At 45.0% G+C, this 21,258-nt stretch overlaps 2 protein-coding genes across 7 annotated transcripts in view; both read right to left on the minus strand.

Moving 5' to 3' along the window:
* Positions 1 to 7,457: 7,457 nt before the first annotated feature.
* On the minus strand, positions 7,458 to 13,218 carry LOC119458131 (leukocyte elastase inhibitor). Its single transcript, XM_049670763.1, has one exon. It carries the CDS (start codon positions 13,121 to 13,123, stop codon positions 11,903 to 11,905), a length of 1,221 nt encoding a protein of 406 aa, XP_049526720.1. The 5' UTR covers positions 13,124 to 13,218; the 3' UTR covers positions 7,458 to 11,902.
* Positions 13,219 to 19,456: 6,238 nt separating this feature from the next.
* LOC119458133 (leukocyte elastase inhibitor A) overlaps positions 19,457 to 21,258 on the minus strand; it is a 45,842-nt gene continuing 44,040 nt past the window's right edge. For 3 of the 6 annotated variants that reach the window (XM_049670770.1, XM_049670769.1, XM_049670768.1), the window contains exon 2: positions 19,457 to 21,127. In XM_049670770.1, coding sequence (XP_049526727.1) covers positions 19,977 to 21,116 — 1,140 coding nt within the window. In that variant the 5' untranslated portion in view covers positions 21,117 to 21,127 and the 3' untranslated portion in view covers positions 19,457 to 19,976. The remainder of the gene's footprint in view (positions 21,128 to 21,258) is intronic. The other 3 variants (XM_049670767.1, XM_049670765.1, XM_037719955.2) reach the window with 3 other exon arrangements.

Consider the following 21,258-nt stretch of genomic DNA (forward strand, 5'->3'; position numbering starts at 1 on the left):
TTTTTGTCGTAACATAACTATGGCACAAGTGTTTTACGTTTAAAATGTATCAGCGTTTTGTCCCTTCGGTGACAATAACATAAAAGCAAGGCCTTCTTTCAGTAATATTCATCATACTGCAATTCACCAGAAAAACTATTCCGCCTGAATCATTCAGTTTACTTGTAATGAAGATGACATGCACGTTGCAGACCAGCGGTACCGCCAAGCATGCAACCATTATTGTGCCTACCGTGCAGCAAATTTCATGAGCTTAAGCGTGCGCCGACAAGCGGTGTCAATTTTGCAGGCCGTGTAATTTTATATTCTGATGGTGTAATTAAATGGTAATGTATAATTACTGCTGTCTTGACAAAATAAATAAAAAGAATTAGTAGCCCTTCCCCTGTCGAGGAAATGGGGGTAAGCGAAGCTTTTCGTGTGTTTCTTCGGTGTTCGTCCGAACGAATTGCACTGACGAGTACCACGTTGTGCTCGAATCACAACCGGTCACACGCACTGCAGCTGGCTCCGAAGTTCCGTATGAGAAACTCACGTTGTAACCTGGCCGTCGCACCGGGGTTGTTGGTGATAGCATTGCCGAGGCGTGCATCACCGTTACCGGGTTCCTGGAGGGCTAGACGACGCTCACCTTTGACCTCAACATCGCGCTCCCTCAACTCGGAGTCCACGGCTATTCATTCACGTTTCGCCTGGGCTTCGGAAGCCCTCACGCTAGGAATCGGCACGTCGATGACGAGCCCTTTCCAGAGCGCCTTCATACTGGATGGATTTTCATGAAATTTCTTCAAAATTAAATCGGTCCGTTACGTAAGACAATGAATGGCTCATGTCCCCTTAAGCAATGGCTCATACCCCCGTAACTCAGCCTCCCCATTACGATGACAGAAGTGAAATTGTACCCTGGAATGATTAGCGGCAACGCAGCCAGCTGTGGAAGCAGACGAAGACGACGAACGCGGGAGCAGTGGCAGGAGCGCGTGCTGACCACCTTTGCAGCTCTGAGAGCAGCTGGTTTTTTTAGCGTTACATCACCGGCGCAGGCTAGTGTATACAAGCTTCGCTTGAAAATAAACTAATAAGAACTTTATTTCCCCTTCTATCGCTACGACTTCACACAGTAGTGCGGACAAATATCGAAATATCTCATTTATTAATGCGCTCCAATTTCACAGTCATATCTGTACCTCTTCGTAATGTTGAAACTTGAAAGGCGCATAGTTATTGAGTGTACCAGAATGTTCGTGTTATCCTTACGACGTCATATTGTCCAGCATTCCGACTGCCCCAAATGGAACCGACGCACACGTTGAGCGTTTGCAGGTTTCATTGAAAAACGCTGAAACATTTATAGCATACTATATCTTATACTACACTTTCCTAACACCACACCTTCAACGCTAACATGAGAGAGGGGTTAGAATCAATGGCGCTGCAGCCTTCTTCATCACTTGTAAAAGTAAAACAACAGTAAAACGTTTATTGCGAAGTGGTTTCAGACAGCGAGCGAGAAGAAACGGAAAAGGAAGGTAGAGAGTTGAATGAAAGTGATGCGCGTCCTGTTTGCTACCCTACACCGGGGAAAGGATACATGGGAGAACAGGAAAGACGGGAGAGGGTGGGAGGGATTAGCAGTACGAAAACGTGGGCCTGTCCATCATTCCTGCAAGGATAGGATAGGAATAAACTTTATTTGTCCAGCGGTTAAGGCTGTTGGTGCCCGGGGCTAGGCTGCAATAGGGCAGTGATTAAAAGAAACTACATTGAAAAACAGATCAGTTAGTATATCAATTGGGTAGGTTCTATTTCTCACGTAAGATTACCATGCAACTTCACATCCATGACGAAGTCCATATTAAGTCTAGGTCAATTACTGAAAGAGGACCCTGATCATGAGAAGGAAATTTACAAAAGAATAAAAATGGGTTAGAGTGCACACGGCTCGTATTACCAAACCCTGACTAGGAGCCTAGGACTGTCGTTGAAAAGAAAAGTGTACAGTCATCGCCTTCAACCGGTGCTAACATATGGGACGGACACTTGGAGGTTAACAACGACGCTCGAGAGCAAGTTAAGGACCGCGCAAAGAGCGATGGCACCAAAAATGTTAGGCGTAACATTAAGAGACAGGAAGAGAGCGGTGTGGTTCAGAGAGCAAACGACGATAACCGATATTCTACTTGGCATTAAAAGAAAAAAGAATGGGGCTGGGCAGGCCATGCAAGGCCTAGGGAAAATCGCCGGTGGACGATTAGAGTTACAGAATGGGTGTCAAGGGAAGGGAAGTGCAGTCGACGACGGCAGAAAATTAGGTGGGCTGATGAAATGAAGAAATTACCAGGCGAAAGTTGGAATCAGCTAGCGCAAGAAAGGAATAATTGGAGACCATCCTGCAGTAGACATAAACAATAGGCTGCTGCTGCTGCTGATGATAACGATGAGGATTAAGTCTATGACTCACTTTTGCTACAGCAGCATGCATACGTTAAGCCATACCAGCATTAAGCGCCACCAAGGAAACAAAGTTACCTTGAGTGCTCAATTGGCAGCTCAAATTCGGCGAACGCAGCCCATGAAGAGCACAGCCTCCGGATCAGAGCTGCATATGAGGAACATAAAAGGGCGATCGACAAGAAAGACAGTCTGTTCTTCTGCAGCACATTCGCAGGATATTTCGATGGCGGAGGCAGCGGCTGCCTCAGTGCCTCCTTCATTAACTTCGACGAATGCCCTGTGGAACGCTCCCGAAGCGGAGAGGCTATCCTTCGCGCATATTCCTGTAAGGTCCGCAGCAGCAGTGAAGAAGTCTTCGATACCCATGGCGCTCAGCGTCTGCTTGAGGTTAATAGTCTGCTCCAACTTAAATTTCGGGACGCACAGATCGACGTCGAAGTTAAGAGAGAGGGACTTCAGAAGTTTCAACAGTTTGGGCGTTGTTAAACGTTGTTCGAGTTGGGACAGCCCTTCGATATCGTGTGGAAGTAGGATAACCATCGAAGCCTTTCCCCCGCCGTAAGGTATTTCCAGTGCGCTTACCCTGAGGTCATTGCAACGGCCCATCCTGTAGTCATTATAATTGTACATCATGTCCACTTCAGTTTTGTTGGTTTTGTCCAAGTGAAAATCGGAACGCTGCGTTACCTCAGGATCAAACTGCGAGTTCCAAAGACCCTTGAAGTAGATGGCATTCACAAGTATCAAAGTGGTCAAGCCGTCAACGCTTCCAGGTGGAAGAAGGTCTCTGATCTTCGATTCCGTGGTATGTTCGACCCAGGCGTTAACCTGCTGCCTAACGTTTTCGTAGTTTGTTTTGAAGTCGACCGATTCAATCGTGGCGCCGTAGGAGTCCCGAAGAAGGGCGAAGTAGCTGTCCAGGACTGGAAACGTCTGCTCCGAGTACATGCGGTTGGCCACGTGCAGCTTCACATCCGGCGCCAAACCAGGAATCTTGGAGAGGAAGCTGGCAAAATTGTCGTGAACCTCCTCACTGTTGACGTGCAGGACATCGGCGATCTGCTTGGCGGTGGTGTTCCTAGCCCCTGCCAGAGCCATGGAGAGGACCGCGGAGATGCTGAACGGTGAGCAGATGATGTTTTCAGAAGAGCCACTCGCGGAGACCAGTTGCTTGTACAAGTCGACGGAAAAGTTGAGCAACGAATCACCGAATGGACTGGTAGCCATTTTTGCCCAAGTCTGCGAATGATAGAGAAGAACAGCTGCTTTAAACGAGTAGGACTATCGCTCTTCTTTACTGGTCTGCGAAACGGTAGGAAGTTAGACCTCTAAAGGACCCACTTTTCGAAAATTGTAGCTAAGAAGAAAGCAGCAGGCAGTATAGAGAAAGAACCCAGAGGAAAGCAGCAAAATAAACAAATGAACGAGAAATACCGGGAAGGAATGACTTAGAGAAATGAAAAAAAAAAGAAAATATCAGTTGATCATTAAATGGTGATGTTCTGCAAAAAAAAAAAAAAAACGGCAGTGAAAGGCCGTCTATCCCAATTGTCATGAACTCCAGTGGTGAAAAAATGTAAAAAAAAAAGAAACGAAAGGAAAATAAAATAAACAAGGGTATTCATAGATAAAAAAAAAACGCAAGCACATAACACTTGTACATAATCTTCAATGAATAGAAAAACAACACAGTTGTCACAATTCTATGAGTACACTGAAAAAAGTAGGAGTTGTTTTAACGTTCAACTTAATTAGATTTTCACATGGGTGTGATGTTGTATGGCCCGCAATAAAGAAACATAAATGTGAGCTCAGCATGGGCCATAATCCTTAACGCGGTGGTGTTCACTGAATGAATGCACATTTGGAGATGAACACTTATAGAAGGAAACTGGGTGATTTGGTGAATGTTCTTTGTATTGTGGTAGCGCTACTGGGACAAGGACTGAACACAGTAGGAGCTGTCTTCAGAGCACTACTGTAAACAGTGATTGTACCCGTACCGCTGCTGCAATACAATGAATTTATAGAAGGCTTCACAGTACCACTTATATTTACTTGTTTATCTGCTAGCTCTATTCCGTCATTGTAGAGGTGAGCAGCTTGCAGGAAACAAATGAAAAAAAAGTGTCAGTAGTTTCCAAGGTTCACGAGTTAGTGAAAGCTATGTTAGTCGAGATTTGCAGGAACTGCAGACACAACAGAAATGTAAAAACTGAAGCTAATCTGTCACTTAGAGATGTTGCAGTTGAAGAATCCGATGAATGGCTGACGAAGAATGACGTACTATAGTACGCGTTTGCGTACTATACAGAATAACACGGAAGATATAGTTCCGTTTGTTCCATCTGTGTGAAACGAATGAAAAGAATAAGCTCTGTCTAAAGGGCAGTTATGCAACATTACGATGTATCCTGCCCTTTTATCATGTTCCGGTGAGCACGCACTGGTTGATGCATTCGTTGTATTTTCTTTTTCTTTTTTGTTGTTGCCGCTTCGTGGATGAATGACATATTGCTAGGAGTTGTTCCGATCGAGCATAAAAAAGTTTTGGTGAAGTGACTAACTTGTGGAACTCTTCCTGATGAACGACACGAAAATACCACGTCCGAGAGGAAGCTCAAATATTTTTGTCGCTATGTCACGTTCTTCAGGACACCACATAAAGGTTCGAAGAAGTACCCCTTGGTGGGTTTTTCCTCGCACTCGTGACGAAAGCCATCGTGATCACCAGGCAGGCATGCACGTGCACTATACATTGATATCTGACATGAGGCAAGAGCTCACGTTGTTCCTCAAAAACTGGACAGTTACTATCACGCAATCATCGTCATCATCACCAGCCTATGTTTATGTCCGCTGCAGGACATTGCGCAATAATGAACATTCAATGATTATTCACCGGAATAGCGGAGTTGCACGCACGCATGCACGCACGCACGCATGCACGCACGCACGCTCTCTTAAATGTACTAGCCTGGAAGTAAGTTTGTAGCTTGTTCCTAGGTTATCCCGGATGTAATTATTTGGCAAAATAATGTACCTTCCAGCTTCAAATATCGCGAGAGAAAGAGAGATGGACATCATTAAAAACGCACCTTCGAAGTGTTCGCACTACGGTGGTAAATGTCGTCAAGTCGCAATAAAACGAGTTCTGGTCGGCGTCGCCTTTCTATTGCCAGCCGTGTGCACACGGAGCGAGGGTGAGTGGCGTTTTAACGACGAACGGTTTTGTTATCGCAGCATTCATCCGATAGGAAACGAAAAAAAAAAAGAAACATGCGCCAGGTTGTTGCACGCCCCCAACGCAAAGCGGTGTCGCAGATAGTGGCACATTGTTTGCAGCACCGGTCACCTCACTATCATGTCGGAAAGGAAGCAGTGGGTCGAGAGATATATATTCAACAGTCATCTCATACTTCAGTGCACGTTGGTTGATCACGCTCAAAAATTGAAGCCAATCCTTGCCCTCTCTCCCGTCCCCTATTGGGTTGTCAATAGAAGCATGAAATTCATTGCCTGCAAACATTGTCACAGTAAAGGAATCATCCTCTTTCCAAAAGACACTGATAGCCTATTTGGAAACTAATAATTCTCAATTTTTGAAACGTTAAAAGCACGAAGCAAGCGTCCTTATTAAGCCCCCGATCTCGCTCGAGTCATGCTTGGCGTCTGTGACGCGTAAACGGTAACGCCACGCATGGGCATCTGCAAACGGCGTGACATGCAACGGGCGACTCTCGTGCAGCTCAGTCTTTGTTTTCTACGTGAAACTGGCTGGAAGTAATTACGCTGCATCGATTAGCAGCCTCAAAAGTCCCCCCCCCCCCCCCCCTCATCCCTGGAACCGGTTATAAACTCCTAGGATGACTGGCTCCAAGCCTCGCATTGCAATCAATCGTCTGAGTGTTTCGGTTAAACAGTTGAATTTCCATACTTACTTGTCTAATACGTCGAATGATATTATGTGCGCCTCTGTGGTAAAAACAATACCGCGGAAATCACTTAATTAACCAATGTTTTGTACTTTGAAAGAATTTTGGTCGCATTTTGTGAAACACTTTCAATGTCTCCTAACCTGAAGCAAGCAGACACAATTAAACAGCTATATCTGTCTGTAGCGACGCAAACTAACGTATTCACTTTCTAATTTATTGAGTTTATGGCTGACTGACTTGATCGCTCTCGAAATTCGGACGATTATTATTGTCAGTCGGGGTGAACCCGTCTGAGTACCTTGGCTGCTTGACCCTAAGTTGCAGTGGGCCCGTTGTGCTTAAGTTATGCCGAGTGTGCAAGAAGAATAAGCGGATCCGAGGGGCTCAATTCTTTTGTTGGCAACAACCATACCAAGCGACAGAATCTGAAGCCACAGAAAGTACAGTGGAAGGTAATGTGGTGTTTATTGAGATGTAGAAATAATCAGGTACCGTGAAATGAAAGTGGACAAAAAGGTAACTTGCCGCAGAAGAGTACCGAACCCACATTCACCGCATTACGCGTGTGGTGCTTTACCAATTAAGCCAAGCCGTGAGCGCTAATGGCTCACACTTTCGAGGCTAATCTTATACACAAACGCCTACGAAAGCGGCCGAGGGATGGCGCCGATGTAGCTTAATTGACAAAAGCACCGCATGTGGATTCGGTCGCCACCTGTGGAAAGTGATCATTTTCGTCCAATTTAATTTCCCGGTACCCGCATTTCTTGTATATTTCAATGAAACATAACACTTAACTTCCTTTGTGCCTACCGTGGCAAGTGGGATGTGAGTCAGCAGTAAGAAGGATGTTGTGAAGGAGCCGCTTAGTGGAAAAGCCGCAAAAGTTCGCCACTTTTGTTCTTACCGAACTATTAGGTTTGACTTATCGGTGGCCGAGAATTTCGCAGGGATCCCATGCCAGTGTGGCAAAATGTGACGGAACTTGGTCACAATGACACACATTTTAGACATCGTGGTATTAGCTGGCATGGTTAATCGCAATCAAGGTTTGAGTTTTGAGTATTGTTTTATTCAGTTTATTCAGGTTATTTAGTTTTGCCTTAAGTACAACATCGTAGACGACATACATCGGCAGTTCAGTGGATAGGCTCACTGCATAAAGAGGCCAGTGCACCCTTCTGGTAACAAATCGCGGATTAAACACTTGGCATGAAGGTGCTACAACGAAGGCAACACCATAATGCAAATCATTACTTGTGGTGCATAAAAAATTCTGAATCACATTTTTTTCAATAACAGATCAACAAGAAAGAATAAATACAATAACAGCTATATGAACCGAATAAGTCAGAACGTTACATTATGACATATATAGGTAATAGTCCAGTAGCGTTTTGTACTGCGGTTTACGCGGTAATTCAAAGCATTAATTTTTAAATTTCTTTGGCGTCCTAAAGATACTCATCAGGTACGCTTATTATGTCTTTACCGAAGTTAACATTCCGATTCCCTCTGATGACGTGGTTCATTAAGATAAATTGTTTTGGTTCTATGGTCGTCGTATCGATTTTCCCGTTTCTCGCGTTCACTTGGCTCAGTTCTGTTCTCTGATTAGTGCGTGACTCATGCATCGGGCCCCCACGCTTTTACAGCAGTGTGGGGTTGTTATAGACAACCATAATTACTAAGTAGTCTATGATTTATTCGATTTAACTCATATAGTACGTTTACCTTAGAGCCCATACTTCAGCAAGTATATTTGAAGGCCGTAAGCATGCATGTATTACACAAATAAGTTTTACTGGTTGGTTAGTGATTAAAATCCAACCTTATTGATTTAGAAATGAAACTATTCACTGAAACTGTTCCATGTGCATTCCACAGGATCCATATTTCCGTATGCTTTTAGTATTCTTTCTCAAGGAATCTATGTAAAGTTCGCGTAATTCCCGTAAGAATCGCATGGAAAACTCACGTGATTACTGGACCGCATACGGAACGTTTCAGTATGAACTCAAATGGCATACACAGTCGGAAATAGTGTCAAGTCAGCAAATTTTGCTTTTCCTGCCACAGTGCTGTTTTCTTACCAAGGAAGACATTTCAAGTAAGTTGCGCCGACGTTCCTGTCAGTGGCAATTGCCACTGCAAAGAACGTCGTGTACGTTGAGCTGCTTTTATTTGGGCTATACAGTGAATACAAGGTACGACAGCAGTAGAAGTGAAAGGAAGTCACACTAACGACGTCAGTTCACCAAACCGCAAGAATGATCCGACTACTTCTTGCACAGAGCTCTTGTTATCACAGTTCTATTAGAACACCACTTCAGCAAACCACTAGGGTGATCAGACTACAGCTCGTGCAGAGTTCTGTTATCACACTGTGTCAAGACACCATTTCTCCAAACTGCAAGAGTGACCAAACTATTAATCGTGGAGAACTGTGTTATCAGATTCACTTAAGAAATCAGTTCGTCAGAGCGCTTAGGGGATCAGATTACTGCTCGTAAGAGTTCTATTATCACACTCTGTCAACACACCAGTTCTCCAAACTGCTAGCCTGATCAAACTACTAATCGTACACAGCTGTGTTATCACATTCACTTAAGAAACAAGTTCATCAAACCACTCAGCGGATCAGATTACTGTTGGTACAGAGTTCTGTTATCACACCCTGTCTAGACACCAGTTCGCCAAACTGCTAGGGCAATCAAACCACTAGTAGTAGAGAGCTGTATTATCACATTTACTTAAGACACCAGTACATCAAACCGCTTGGGCGATCTGACTATTGCTTGTACAGAGATTTGTTATCGCATTAAATAATAGTGTTGTAGGTGCAACATAGTTTTGCTTGTTCCGACTAGTGACGACAAAAGAATATCAAAAGTCAGTTAGGACGGAGAGGAGAATAACGGGAGCCGAGGAGTTCAACTTTTATTAAAATTTTAATTGAACGTAAAGTTCTATTATATACAGGGTGATCAAAGTTAAGTTGACAGGTTTTTTCTTTTAATTTAGGCGCTGACACGTACGTGATGACCACCTATACAGTAGGGTTATGTCGCGAGGGGGACACAGTGAGATGATAATTATCGCGGTTAGCAGTGAAATTAACAAAAAAACGAATGATTACATTTTGACTGGCTGCAGTAAGCAGGCACGCTTTTGTTGAAAAGTTAAAGACAGTCGTGCTTCTACAGAGTTCCACTTGGCAGAATTCTTCTAGCGTGTCCATGATTTGAGATATCGAACTGCGAAGTTTATTTGCCATTCGCATGATTACGCATGCAAGACAGTGACGACCGGCGCAAAGCTCCTCCCTTATCTCGGTATAACTGAAGCTACCATCGTTACAGGTGGCGCGGTTCCGTGTTTTGATAGCAGGTCCGACTTCTGCGCTGTGAGACTGCGCCAGCCGAGAGTGAAAGGGGGGCAGTTATTCCTTTTGCCTATGCCTCCTCCCCGTTGTCAGACTAAACGCCGTAAGCAAAAGGCGCGTCACTAAGGGAGGAGCTTTGCGCCGGTCGTCACTCTCTTGCATACGTAATCGTGCGAACGGCAATTGAACTTTGCATTTAGATATCTCAAAGCACGGATACGCTAGAAAAGTTCTGCCAAGTGGAACTCGGTAGAAACACGACTGCCTCTAACTTTTCCATATAAACGTGCCTGCTTACTGCAGCCAGTTATTCAATTTTTGTTAATTTCACTGCTAACAGCGATAATTATCATCTCGCTTTGTGTACCCCTCGCCACATAACTCTACTGTAGAGGTGGTCTTCACGTAAGTTTCAGCGCCTAATTAAAAAAAAAGCACCTGTCAACCTAACTTAGATCACCCTGTAAATAGGGCTTTATACGTGCCAAAAACACGATACGATTATGAGGCACGCCGTAGTGGGGGATTCCGTATTAATTTTGATCATTTGTGGTTCTTTACCGTGCAGTTAAATGTAAGTACACGATCATTTTTTTTTTCATTTCGCCGTGATAGAAATGCGGCCGTCGCCACCGGGATTGAACCTACGACCTCGATCTCAACAGCGCAAGGCCATAGCCAATAAGCTACCGCGGTGGGTCCCCCATACCCCATCCAAGCCAGAGATCCATTCTTTCTACAAAAGAGGTCCAATTCATTCATTCCACATTGTCTCGTGCCCCGTGTTTCGTGCTTCGCTTTCTCGCGAAATCATCCTCTTGCTACTAATAGATTACAAGAGCCATTCTGCTGGAGTCAACATGCAGGGCGTTTAAAACCGAATTGAAACGCGCACTAAGCAAAGTTCGCTAGCAGTACTTGGCCGGGTGTCTATCTATACAGTGCAACCTCAATTTAACGAAGTCGACATGACTCGAAATTTTTTTAGTTATATCTAGATCTTCGTTAAAGAGAAAATTTAATTTAGAAACCCTGACCAAATTTACCGCGTCTTTCAAAGACCACGAAAGCTTCTTTGGGACGTGAAACCACATAATTCATTTTAATTTCCGGAGACAGAATCATTTGCGACAGCACTTTATCCAGAATGAACTACTTCTTTGAAGGCATGTAGACTGACCAGACGGTGCTGGTGGCTGAAATGTTCATGCTAGGAGCTAATTATTTTCTGGGACCTCTGCACTGCGTTTCCGGAAAATTGCACATACGAAAGGCTTCACAGCAGTCCGTGATGATTACTGACAGAAGGGCTTATTCACGACTGATTGTTATTAGACTACTGTGGAGTAAGCAGCAAATAGAATACACTGTTGCAGTAGAAGGCAAGCACAGAGCTACAACATCAACCTGCAGTAGTGACGCCGATTCACAAAGCCACAAAAGTAACCACTAACGACTGCTACTTCAAGTTGTTGTCACGTGGAACTGGATCATAATACGCTACCGCTTGCGTGTCAAAGAGAGAGAGAGAGAGAGAAACGACGCTAATCATTGACTTAGGTGTCTGCTAGTGGCACTCGCACCTCGGCATTGGTGTACTCTGGTGTAGGGCGGGAAACCGAACTTGGAGGAGCAAGCGAACGGAACTGGCGGAAAACCGCCACGCACAAAGGAGTGGGCGATGGAGCGAAGGAGGGCGCGACGCGTAGCGGGCGTAGCCCCTTAGCGGACGGCGGACGAGTTCCAGTTACTTTTGTGCTTCAATGCATAAAACAGCATTTTCCTCAAAAAGTTAACTGGAACGCGCATGCATTTCGTCGGACACCTTGAAAAATTAATGTCTCGAAACTGGTTCTGTCCTGAGAATTCATTCCAAGTGGATACGTCTTACGAATTCAGCGGCTATAATTCGTACATTGAAATATGTGCCGTAAAATAATGAAATAAAAAGTTAATTACCTTAATTATGTTAACTATTCAATTAGCCGTTTTGAAGTCTTGTGGAAGTAGTGGCCGCCTCATCGAGTAGTTTAGATCAAGGATTATAATTGTGCTATCTGCCACAGGCAATTTTTACAAATTTGGTGCAGCTAAAATGAAACACCCTGTATAGCTGTTATGGCGTTCACTCTGAATTAGAGTCATCCGAGGACGCAGGCGTTGATGAGCTGCTTTCTGAGTTTCCTGCTTCTGTATTACCTGACAATAACGAACATTCATCTGCTTCAAGGTCGCGAACAGAACCCACGAAAAGGATAGCCTCTGGGTCAATGCTGCGTATGAAGAACATGAATGGGCGGTTGACATGAAACTGAGGCGGTGAGCAGTAAAGCACAACCTTGATGCCCGTAGCAGCAGCTGCCTCCGTGCCTTCCTCATTCACCTCCACGAAGGCCTTGTGGAACACTTCGGACGCCATAAGTTTGCCCATATCGCTTATTCCACTGAGGTCAGCAGCCGGCGTGAAGAAGTCTTTGATTCCCATGGATGTCAGCGTTTCCTTGAGATCAATCCTATACTCCAGCTTGAACTTCGGAAGGAACAGATCGACGCCTTTAACCAAGCGAAAATTCTTCAAGAGGTCGGAAAGTTTCTCGGCGGTCAAGCCGTCCTCCAGTTGGGACAGTCCTTCGTATTTATCGGGCAGGAGGACGACCATGGAGGCCTTGCTACCACGGTACGGTATTTCCAAGGCCGTTGCCTCTGGATCTACGAGACGACCCATCATGAAGTCATTTTTCTGCCGCATCATGTTTACTTTTCTCTTCATCTTTGAGTCCAGATGAAAACTCATTCGGCACGTCGACTTGGGAGGGAACTGTGAATCCCAAGTTCCCTTGAAGTAGATGGCATTCACGATAATCAAGGTGGTCACTGCATCCACGCTATCATCGGGGAGAAGGTCCTTGATCTTTGATTCGGTGACCTCTTCGACCCAGGTGTTAACCAGACGTCGAACCTCTTCGTAGCGGTTCCTGAAGTCAACGGACTCAATGGTGGCGTTGTAAGAACCCCGAAGGCGAGAAAGATAACTTTCCAGAACCGGAAACGTCTGTTCAGAGTACATCCGGTTGGCGACGTGTAGCTTCACGTCGGGGGCAAGGCCCCCAAGTTTAGAAAGTAAACCCCAAAATTGCTGGTGAACCTCTTCGCCGGTGACGCGTAGAACGGCGGCCAGCTGCTGAGCCGTGGTACCCCGCGCCCCTGCCAGAGCCATGGAGAGTGCCGCGGAGATGCTGAATGGAGAGAAGAATATGTTGCCTATACGACCGCTCTTCTCGGCGAGGTGCTTGTACAGGTCGATGGAGAAGTTGAGGAGTGGCTCTTCACGCGTTTGGCTCTCCATGATTTCGGATACCTGGGAAAAAAAGGGATATCGCTATGTGAGATAGTCCGCTCAAGATGACGGTGTCATATAGCACAGGTGGTCAGTAGGAATACGATGTGGATTCGGTGCATCAAGAACAGGCAGTAAGGTAAAGGGCCAGATGTATATACAGTATGAATCAATTACGTGATCGACAGGCAGTGAGCCAGAAATGTCATGTCGTTAATGCAGTGTTTTTATGATAGCACTGCAGTCGCGTCAACTGTTCCTTTGTCAATCTGATCAAATTGATTAGTCAACGTGAGAAATCCTAATAATAAAAGAAGAATTATCTTTAGAGATAACAGCGTGTGTCATGGGCGTGGTCTCTTTTCGTAGTGGTACTCTATCCAGAAATTGTCTTATTACTCTACGAAGCTCCCGAAAACTCAATCTTTTTAATGTGAAAGTTGCAGTGCAAACATAACACGGTACAAAAGAGAAGTGCTTCGAAGTACGAGAGCTACCGCAAGTGCCGTCGACGAGGGTCTAATACACTGTTCTGTCTCTGTCAAAATACAAACAAACAATTTCCTAGCTAATTGCCCACTGCGCTGGGAATAATGAAGTTTATCCGCCTTATAACTAATCCGAGAATAAAGTTAGCTTGCCCAGGCTGACGCAGTCGGGCTCCAAGAACACAGATGGAGCGAGTGTTTTACCTCTTCACGGGGCCAGTTCGCTCACTGTAAACGAGATGGTTGTTTCTGCCGCGCCTAACCATTTCTTGCCTCATGATTCGCCTTACACACATTTCCTCCACGGTGGTTCGATTCCCTGTGTCGGAAGCCGCGTTCCGATAAGGGTGTAATGCAAAAAAGAAAAAGATCCGCTCCTGTGTTTTTATGTAGGTGTACATTAAAACAACCATACGTACAAAATTAATCCGCAGCCGCACACTACAGCGTCCCTCACAACACTGTGCAGTTTGAGGACGCTAAACGCCACATTAGAAAACAAGATCCACTAAATATGCTCTGCGCGTACATATATACTTGAGTAAGGCTGCTTCCAGGTGAATGGATTGACAGCAGTGTTTTTTTGTTTTCTCATGGATCCTCGTACTAAAAGATGACCGACTCGCATTCTTTTCTGTTGCCAATGTAGAAGCACAGGTAAAATAATTTCGGCAGAGCCCACCTCCCGAAGACTGTTGATGTTAATGCGATTATCATTCAAGTAGTGTCGCGACACACCGCATTGCTGAAGACGCCTTTATCTAGAATCGGCAGCGGTCATTCTGAAATTTCGATTGGTTCGACTGTATGCGACAGGTGCTGTCTCCGGGATCGGCCCACTTTACTACGACACTCGCTCGCCAGGGTCACCCATGGCCATGACCGGCATCGCGAAGACTACATAACGACGACTGAACGACGACATAGCGGCGGATTGACGAAGCAGGAATTACGTCACTAGAACAAAGAAGGCCGTATGACGAAGACGGCATGAAGATAATTGGATGACGTTTCTTAAGCGATAACGATGGTAGGACAACTGTACGATAACGCCTGCATGATGATGATGGCGTGACGAAGGCATGATGAAAGTTGCATTACGAAGTTGGAATGATGACGATGGAACGACCGCGGCGGGATCACGACCCTGAGCACGTAACAAGCTAGTAGACAACTTGGGTCAGAGTAAGAGGCTAGATAGATAAATAGATACATAGACAGATAAATGGATGTACAGACAGATACACAAAGGGCCTGGATGGATGAAGAACTTTATTAGGGTCCTTTAGGGTGCGCGCTAGCGCGCAGCGGGCCGCTCCCACGTCGGGATAGAGAGGCCGAGCCTCTCCGCCGCGTCGCGGGCCCGTTGGACAGCCCATAACTGTTCTTCGAGGTTGGGGCTGCGTAGAACCGCAGTTGGCAAACAATGCTAAGTGCAATAAAAAGATGTACCACTCGTTACAATAACAGCGCCGCCGCCGCGAAGTTCGCGCATGGCGCGTATCTCAACATCTATTGAAAGAAAATTGTCTGAATTTATCGGACGCGAGTATTGTTTTTAAGGAATCTTGTTTTTGTCTTGAAGAGTGGCAAGGCAAATACCCACTGACCCAAGTTCTAAATAACCATAAAAAACACCCAATAAGAAAGCTTTACAAACGGCTGTTTGCTCACAAGGAAATAGAAGAGTTTGAGAACTTGTTTTCTTGCTGCCACTGCTCCGACAAGCGGTAAATACATTTTCCGAAGCCAAAGCGAAGTTGCAGGCAGGTATAAAACTTCTCACGGATGTGTGGCCATCCGCGTCCACAGAGCACCAGACCCCGAATGCTAATGAACTCGTAGCAGCTTCACTGTCGTTGCCTGAAAGGGGTTTAACGCTTGTTTTGCTCCGGCGCTTTCGCCAGTCAGAGCAAGTTTTTCAGAAACAGTCCTTGAAGGCATGAGAAAGTTGCCTAACGGTCGTAGATTGATGTTGCTTGTAACCATTTCAGTCAAAGTGAAGTTTATTTTCCCTTTCGTACAAAGGAGGAAGCCGGGGCTAATAAAGGCTGGACTGCCTGACGAAGGCCTCGGCTCCCCTGTACAGTCTGACATCAGAATACACAAACTCATAACTGAAAATATAACAATCTAAATGCAAAATCGCCTGCACTTGCAAGTGTCACATTATGCAGTTATTTAAACATACAACAGTAAAAACAGTGTTATACAAAACAAAGACCAGAAGCGATGTTATTTCTTTGTTTCGTTTTTAAACACTTTGAATGAAACATCAAAATCAACATTTGTCGACATTTTATTAATAGCCGCAGTTACTTGATAATTTAATTTTTGTTTGCCATAGTTAGTACGCGTCTTGGGGACCCGGTGGATTTGTTTTCGAAAAATGTATGCGTCATTAGACAAAGCATTGTTTTGAGTGTGTAATTTGTTGGATTTAATATGCTGCAGCAAGCGAAAAAGGTGGACTTGGCTCGCTTTAAACAAATCGTAACTGCGAAACAACAGCGACGCGGAAAAATCTTTTGGTCTGCCATAGCAACCTTGAATGCACCACAAAGCTTTTTTTTGAAGTACCAGTAGTTTCCGATAATTATAGTGGTCGTAGTTGTTCCCCATACTAGAATACAATAGGTTAACTTAGAATATACAAGCGTATAATACATCTGCATTCTCAACCACACGGGCACCAGATTAGCTACTTCGTAAAAACAGCCAGCACATTTACTTATTTTAGATGCTAATTTTGATACATGTGTGTTCCAAGAAAGGTTCTGGTGGAACCAGACATCGAGAAATTTAATACAATCAACCTAACGTATTATTACGGGTCCAAATTGAATGTTGACCTAATATAAATCAGCAGTATTAATTGGCCTAGAAAAAAATGTCAAAGTTTCGCCCTAAGGGCGAAGCAATGAATGCGATAGCAACACAGCAATGCCATACGAAGTAAGGTGAGCGGCTTTGGTAGCAATATGAATTGTAGTAAACATGAGCTGATTAAGTAAGCAGGTGTGCTGCGGCGTAAGTAGACCGACATGAAGAGAGACTCGATGACCACGAGAAGGCGCATGTGAAACGGTGGTGTTGATGAGAAGCGCTTCCCGTGGGCAGCGCGTGCGAAGGGACACACCTGTAGCGCTGCACTGCCGATCCGGGCAGCATTGCGTGTGTAGCGTGCGTTGGAAAATGTGGCCCGACTATTACTAACTGAATGAACAAGCGTGGTGTGAGTGCGCACAAACAAACATGAATAGATCACACTGAATGACTGCAGACAACGACTGTCAAAACGCTGGCAGCAAGCGCAAACGCCGCAGCGGCGAAGGTACGTGCGGTCTATCGCTTCAACGGAAACTGAGCGGCGAATGCACGGCGCATAAAGGTCAGAGCCGTGTGGAGATAAGCGACGGTGCGAGCGAGCGACGAGCGCGGTTGCCGGCAGAGAAGTGCGCCCCCCCCCCCCCCCCCAGCTCCCTCCGGCGCTGGCTTCCCGCTTCCTTGCTTGCGCGTGAGAGATTGAGTGCGTTCGCTCTCCGTGATAGCGCGCGTCCCCGCACGCTTCCGCTCGGGCATACGGCGCGCGGCGAAGATTTTATCTATAGGGAACCTGACGGCGACGACGACGCCGACGGCAGAAATCCGGTTGAAGTGTCCATATAATTGCTATCGCAATAATAATATAGCTGGTTTTAGATAAATTTAAAGAAATCATGTTAGCATTGTACCCAGCATTGTAAGTTACCTAATTACCTGTTTACCATAGCCTCAGCTTGGACAAGAGATTTGGCTGTAAAGAATATGTTCGTGTCATCAGCAGACATAATCATGTCATGAGAACCTGGTAGTTAGGTAATGTCATTGCTATATATTTAAAACAATAGTGGTCCCAATATAAAGCCCCGAGGGGCTCCGCAAATGACAGTCAGTCGGTTAGATGAGACGTCATTTACCCGTGCGTATTGTATCCTATGACGTAAATAATTCTGCACTAAGATAAGTGTTATACCACGTACACCATAGTAACTTAACTTATGTGTGAGAATACCGTGCTGTACGCCGTCGAACGCCTTTCGAAAATCCAAGAAAAGACCAAGTGTGCAGTGCTTGAGCTCTATATTTTCAAATATTTTACCCTTAATAGTGAGTACGGACAAGACCACTTTGTATTGGGACCACTATTGTTTTTAATATATAGCAATGACATTACCAAACTACCAGGTTCTCATGACATGATTATGTTTACTGATGACACGAACATATTCTTTACAGCCAAATCTCTTGTCCAAGAAAAATCTCTGTTGATTTTTTTTCCAAGAAACCGTACTGGTAAACAGATATCAGGTTGTGTCTAGTAAAACACCACATTCAAGCCTGCAATTGATGACTCCTTCAAATACTTTAGAAAGCACTGGTGACACAGATATTGGTCGGTAGTTTGACATTTCCATTTGATTACCACCTTTGTATATTGGACAAACCTTGGCTATCTTTAGGTCATCGGGAAACACGCCAGTAGTAAACATTAGATTAGCAAGATAAGACAATATGTGAGATATTAAAGGCGCAACGTGCTTGATGGGAACAGACCTTATGTCATCATGACCTGTAAATACATCATTTTTTAACTTGTTGATTAAAGTCACTATTTCCTGAGAGGAAGTGGCTGAAAGAAAGAGCGACTTCGATAAAGAAGTAATAGTGGTATTAAATGCATTGTCAGCTTCAGGTGCATCACCGAGCGGTTTACCAGCATTGACAAAGTACTTATTAAAAGCAAAGGCTAAATCAAAACCAGATAACTTTCCATCCGGCGTATTGATCTCGTTCAGCACATTATAATTATTATTAAGATTAATTATTTCTCTCTATACTTTACCACAGTCGTTTTGGATTCTTATGAAGCGCTCGATGAAATAATTTGGTTTTGCTGTCTTTAATTCCTTATTCACTTGATTTCGATACTGTTGGGATCCCGACTCTGAATAAAAAGGTTGTTCTTAGTGCGAATTTTTGCGTGTAAATCTTTGTTTATCTACGGCTTCCTCTACTTATTCCTGTTTAATCTTTCTCTGATTAGCGGGAAAGCATTATCATAGGCGTCTAATAACTTTCTAATAATTCTGAGTGCGCCTTATTTGCGTCACCAATATCGTATATGTTATGCCAATTTATATTCCGAACTAGGTATTGAAATCTGTTCAGATTTTATCACGTATTTCCCGTGTTATATATCTATCAACTCTAACCTTGGGTTTGCCCACTCTGCTGATAAAGCAAAACATTGGAATATGATCACTGGAATGGGCCGCTACGTGGAGTTACGATCGCAAGGAATGGGCCGAGCGACGTGGAGTTACGCTCTGGTTCACAGCACCGTATCACCCAGCAGCTAATGGGCTAGCTGAGCGAGCTATTCGCGACATCAAATAGTACATAAATATGTATCAAGACTTCCCAGGTGGATGGAAGTGCTGCCTTGAAGCGGCGGTAGCTCATCATAACCGATCCTATACAACAGCTCTGGGATGCACACCGCTCTTTGCTGCTACTGGGAACCCAACCTATCTACCAGCCGACACGTCTCTAGGAATTCAAGCAGCGCTGCAACTGACAGAAGAGAGAAGAAATGTAGAGAGCGAAGTTAAGTACCGTGAAAGAATGAAAATGAACTTTGACAAAAGACAAAACACAACCATACCGAGAATACAGGTTGGAGATTTGGTGCTAGTAAGAAAAGGGCTGTCGAATTCATGCTCAAATCACAGAGGACCATTCTCTGTTGTCAAAACAGCAAGCCAACAGGAATCTTAAAGGACTGTCTGGTATGTAGGCCCCAATGGCACCATTGAATCAGCCTCTATAGCAAACGTGTTTAAATACCATCCCAGGAGGGATGAAAACAATGGCGGGGGGAGTGAAGCGTGCTCAAGCAGTTGAAGAAGTAAGAAAGAATTTGTAGTAAAGGGGCCAGGTGGCAGGGGAGAATAAAGAAGTTAGTAATGGCGACGTGAAGAGTACTCTGTCTGTTTATTATGTGCGGGCTTGTTACATACTTAAAACTTATCCTTTGTAATAGGAAGAATGGTCTAAGGGATTTGACCGCATACATTTTTACTGGATAAAGGAGTTATGTGATTGTTGGCAACAATGGGGCATCAACACAAACGTAGGATCACGAAGGGACACGTGGTGTGTCCCGCCTGTCAAATGAGAGCCGCAGACGCGTTTCAATAACCCCGTAACACGTTTTATTCCAATTTCTTCTTTTGCAATATTTCGAATGACCTAGAATATTAGATCAGCAAGCCTTTTGCAACATCCATAAAAATGATCAGCAACGGAGCAACGGACTTTATGCATTTAACTTACAAGTCGCGAACGGAGCCGATGAAGAGCACGACATCTGGGTCGCAGCTACGAATGAGGAACATAAATGGCCGATCTACAACAAACTTGTAGGTTTTTGGCAGGATGGAGGACATGCAGCAGGCCACCATCGTTACTGCTGTAGCAGCCGCGGCTTCGGTGCCCTCTTCATTTACTTCCACGAACGCCTTGTGAACCACGTCGGAAGCTGAGAGAGTTTCCTTCTCGCTAATGGCGGACAAGTCGGCTTCCGACGAGAAGAAATCATTGATTCCCATTTCTTGCAACATTCCCTTTAGACTGATTGCCTGTTCCAATTTGAACTTAGGCAGATAGAGCTCAACATCGAAAAAGCCACCAATGTTTTTCAGCAGCTTCGCGAGCATCGAAGCCGTCAACAGGTCCTCAAGTTTGGATAGTCCTTCGACGTCGTTGGGCAGAAGCACGACCATGGAAGTCTTGCCGCCTCGGTATGGTATCTCTAGGGCCGTGACACCGAGTTCCTCGCTGCTGGCCATGCTATAACGGTCCTTTTGGTACATCATGTCAACCTGCTTCTTGCTTTGGGAGTTCAGGTGGAAATCGGAACGACGAGTAGAATCAGGGTTGAACTGTGAATCCCATAGGCCCTTAAAGTAGATGGCATTCACCAGGATCAGAGTGGTCAAATCATTCACGCTGCCTCCGGGAAGGAGATCTCTTATCTTGGATTCTGTGGCTCGTTCGACCCAGGCGTTGACTTGCTGTCGAATGTTCTCGTGGTCGTTCCTGAAGTCGACGGACTCGATAGTAGCGCCATAGCTGTCGCGTAAAAGCGCCAGGTAGCTGTCCAGGACTGGGAACGTCTGTTCGCAGTACATTCGGTTGGCGATATGGAGCTTCACGTCAGCAGCGTAGGTTGGCAGTTTTGAGAGAAAGTCAGAAAAATGATTATGTATTTGTTCGCCGTCGACTCGAAGCACAGCCGACATTTCCTTGGCTGTTTTGTTCCGTGCACCTCCAAGAGCCATTGAAAGAGCAGCCGAGATGCTGAAGGGCGAAAAAAAGATGTTCCCTTTATGGCTCCCCTTTGACGACAACTGGTTGTACAAGTCCACGGCGAAATTGAGGACAGAGTCTCCAAGTTTGTTGACGGCCATGCTTGAAGTGCCTGCAGGGAAGTGAATTGGTTTGAGAGTCCTGTAATGGGAGCGTACTTTGCTAGCCGAAATTTGTGCCTGTGGCTCCTAACGCCCTGTGGCTCCTAAAGCCCGGAACGATGAATGGAAGCGTTACGGAGTG

Source organism: Dermacentor silvarum, chromosome 7 (assembly GCF_013339745.2).
Source record: "Dermacentor silvarum isolate Dsil-2018 chromosome 7, BIME_Dsil_1.4, whole genome shotgun sequence".
Classification (NCBI taxonomy): domain Eukaryota; kingdom Metazoa; phylum Arthropoda; class Arachnida; order Ixodida; family Ixodidae; genus Dermacentor; species Dermacentor silvarum.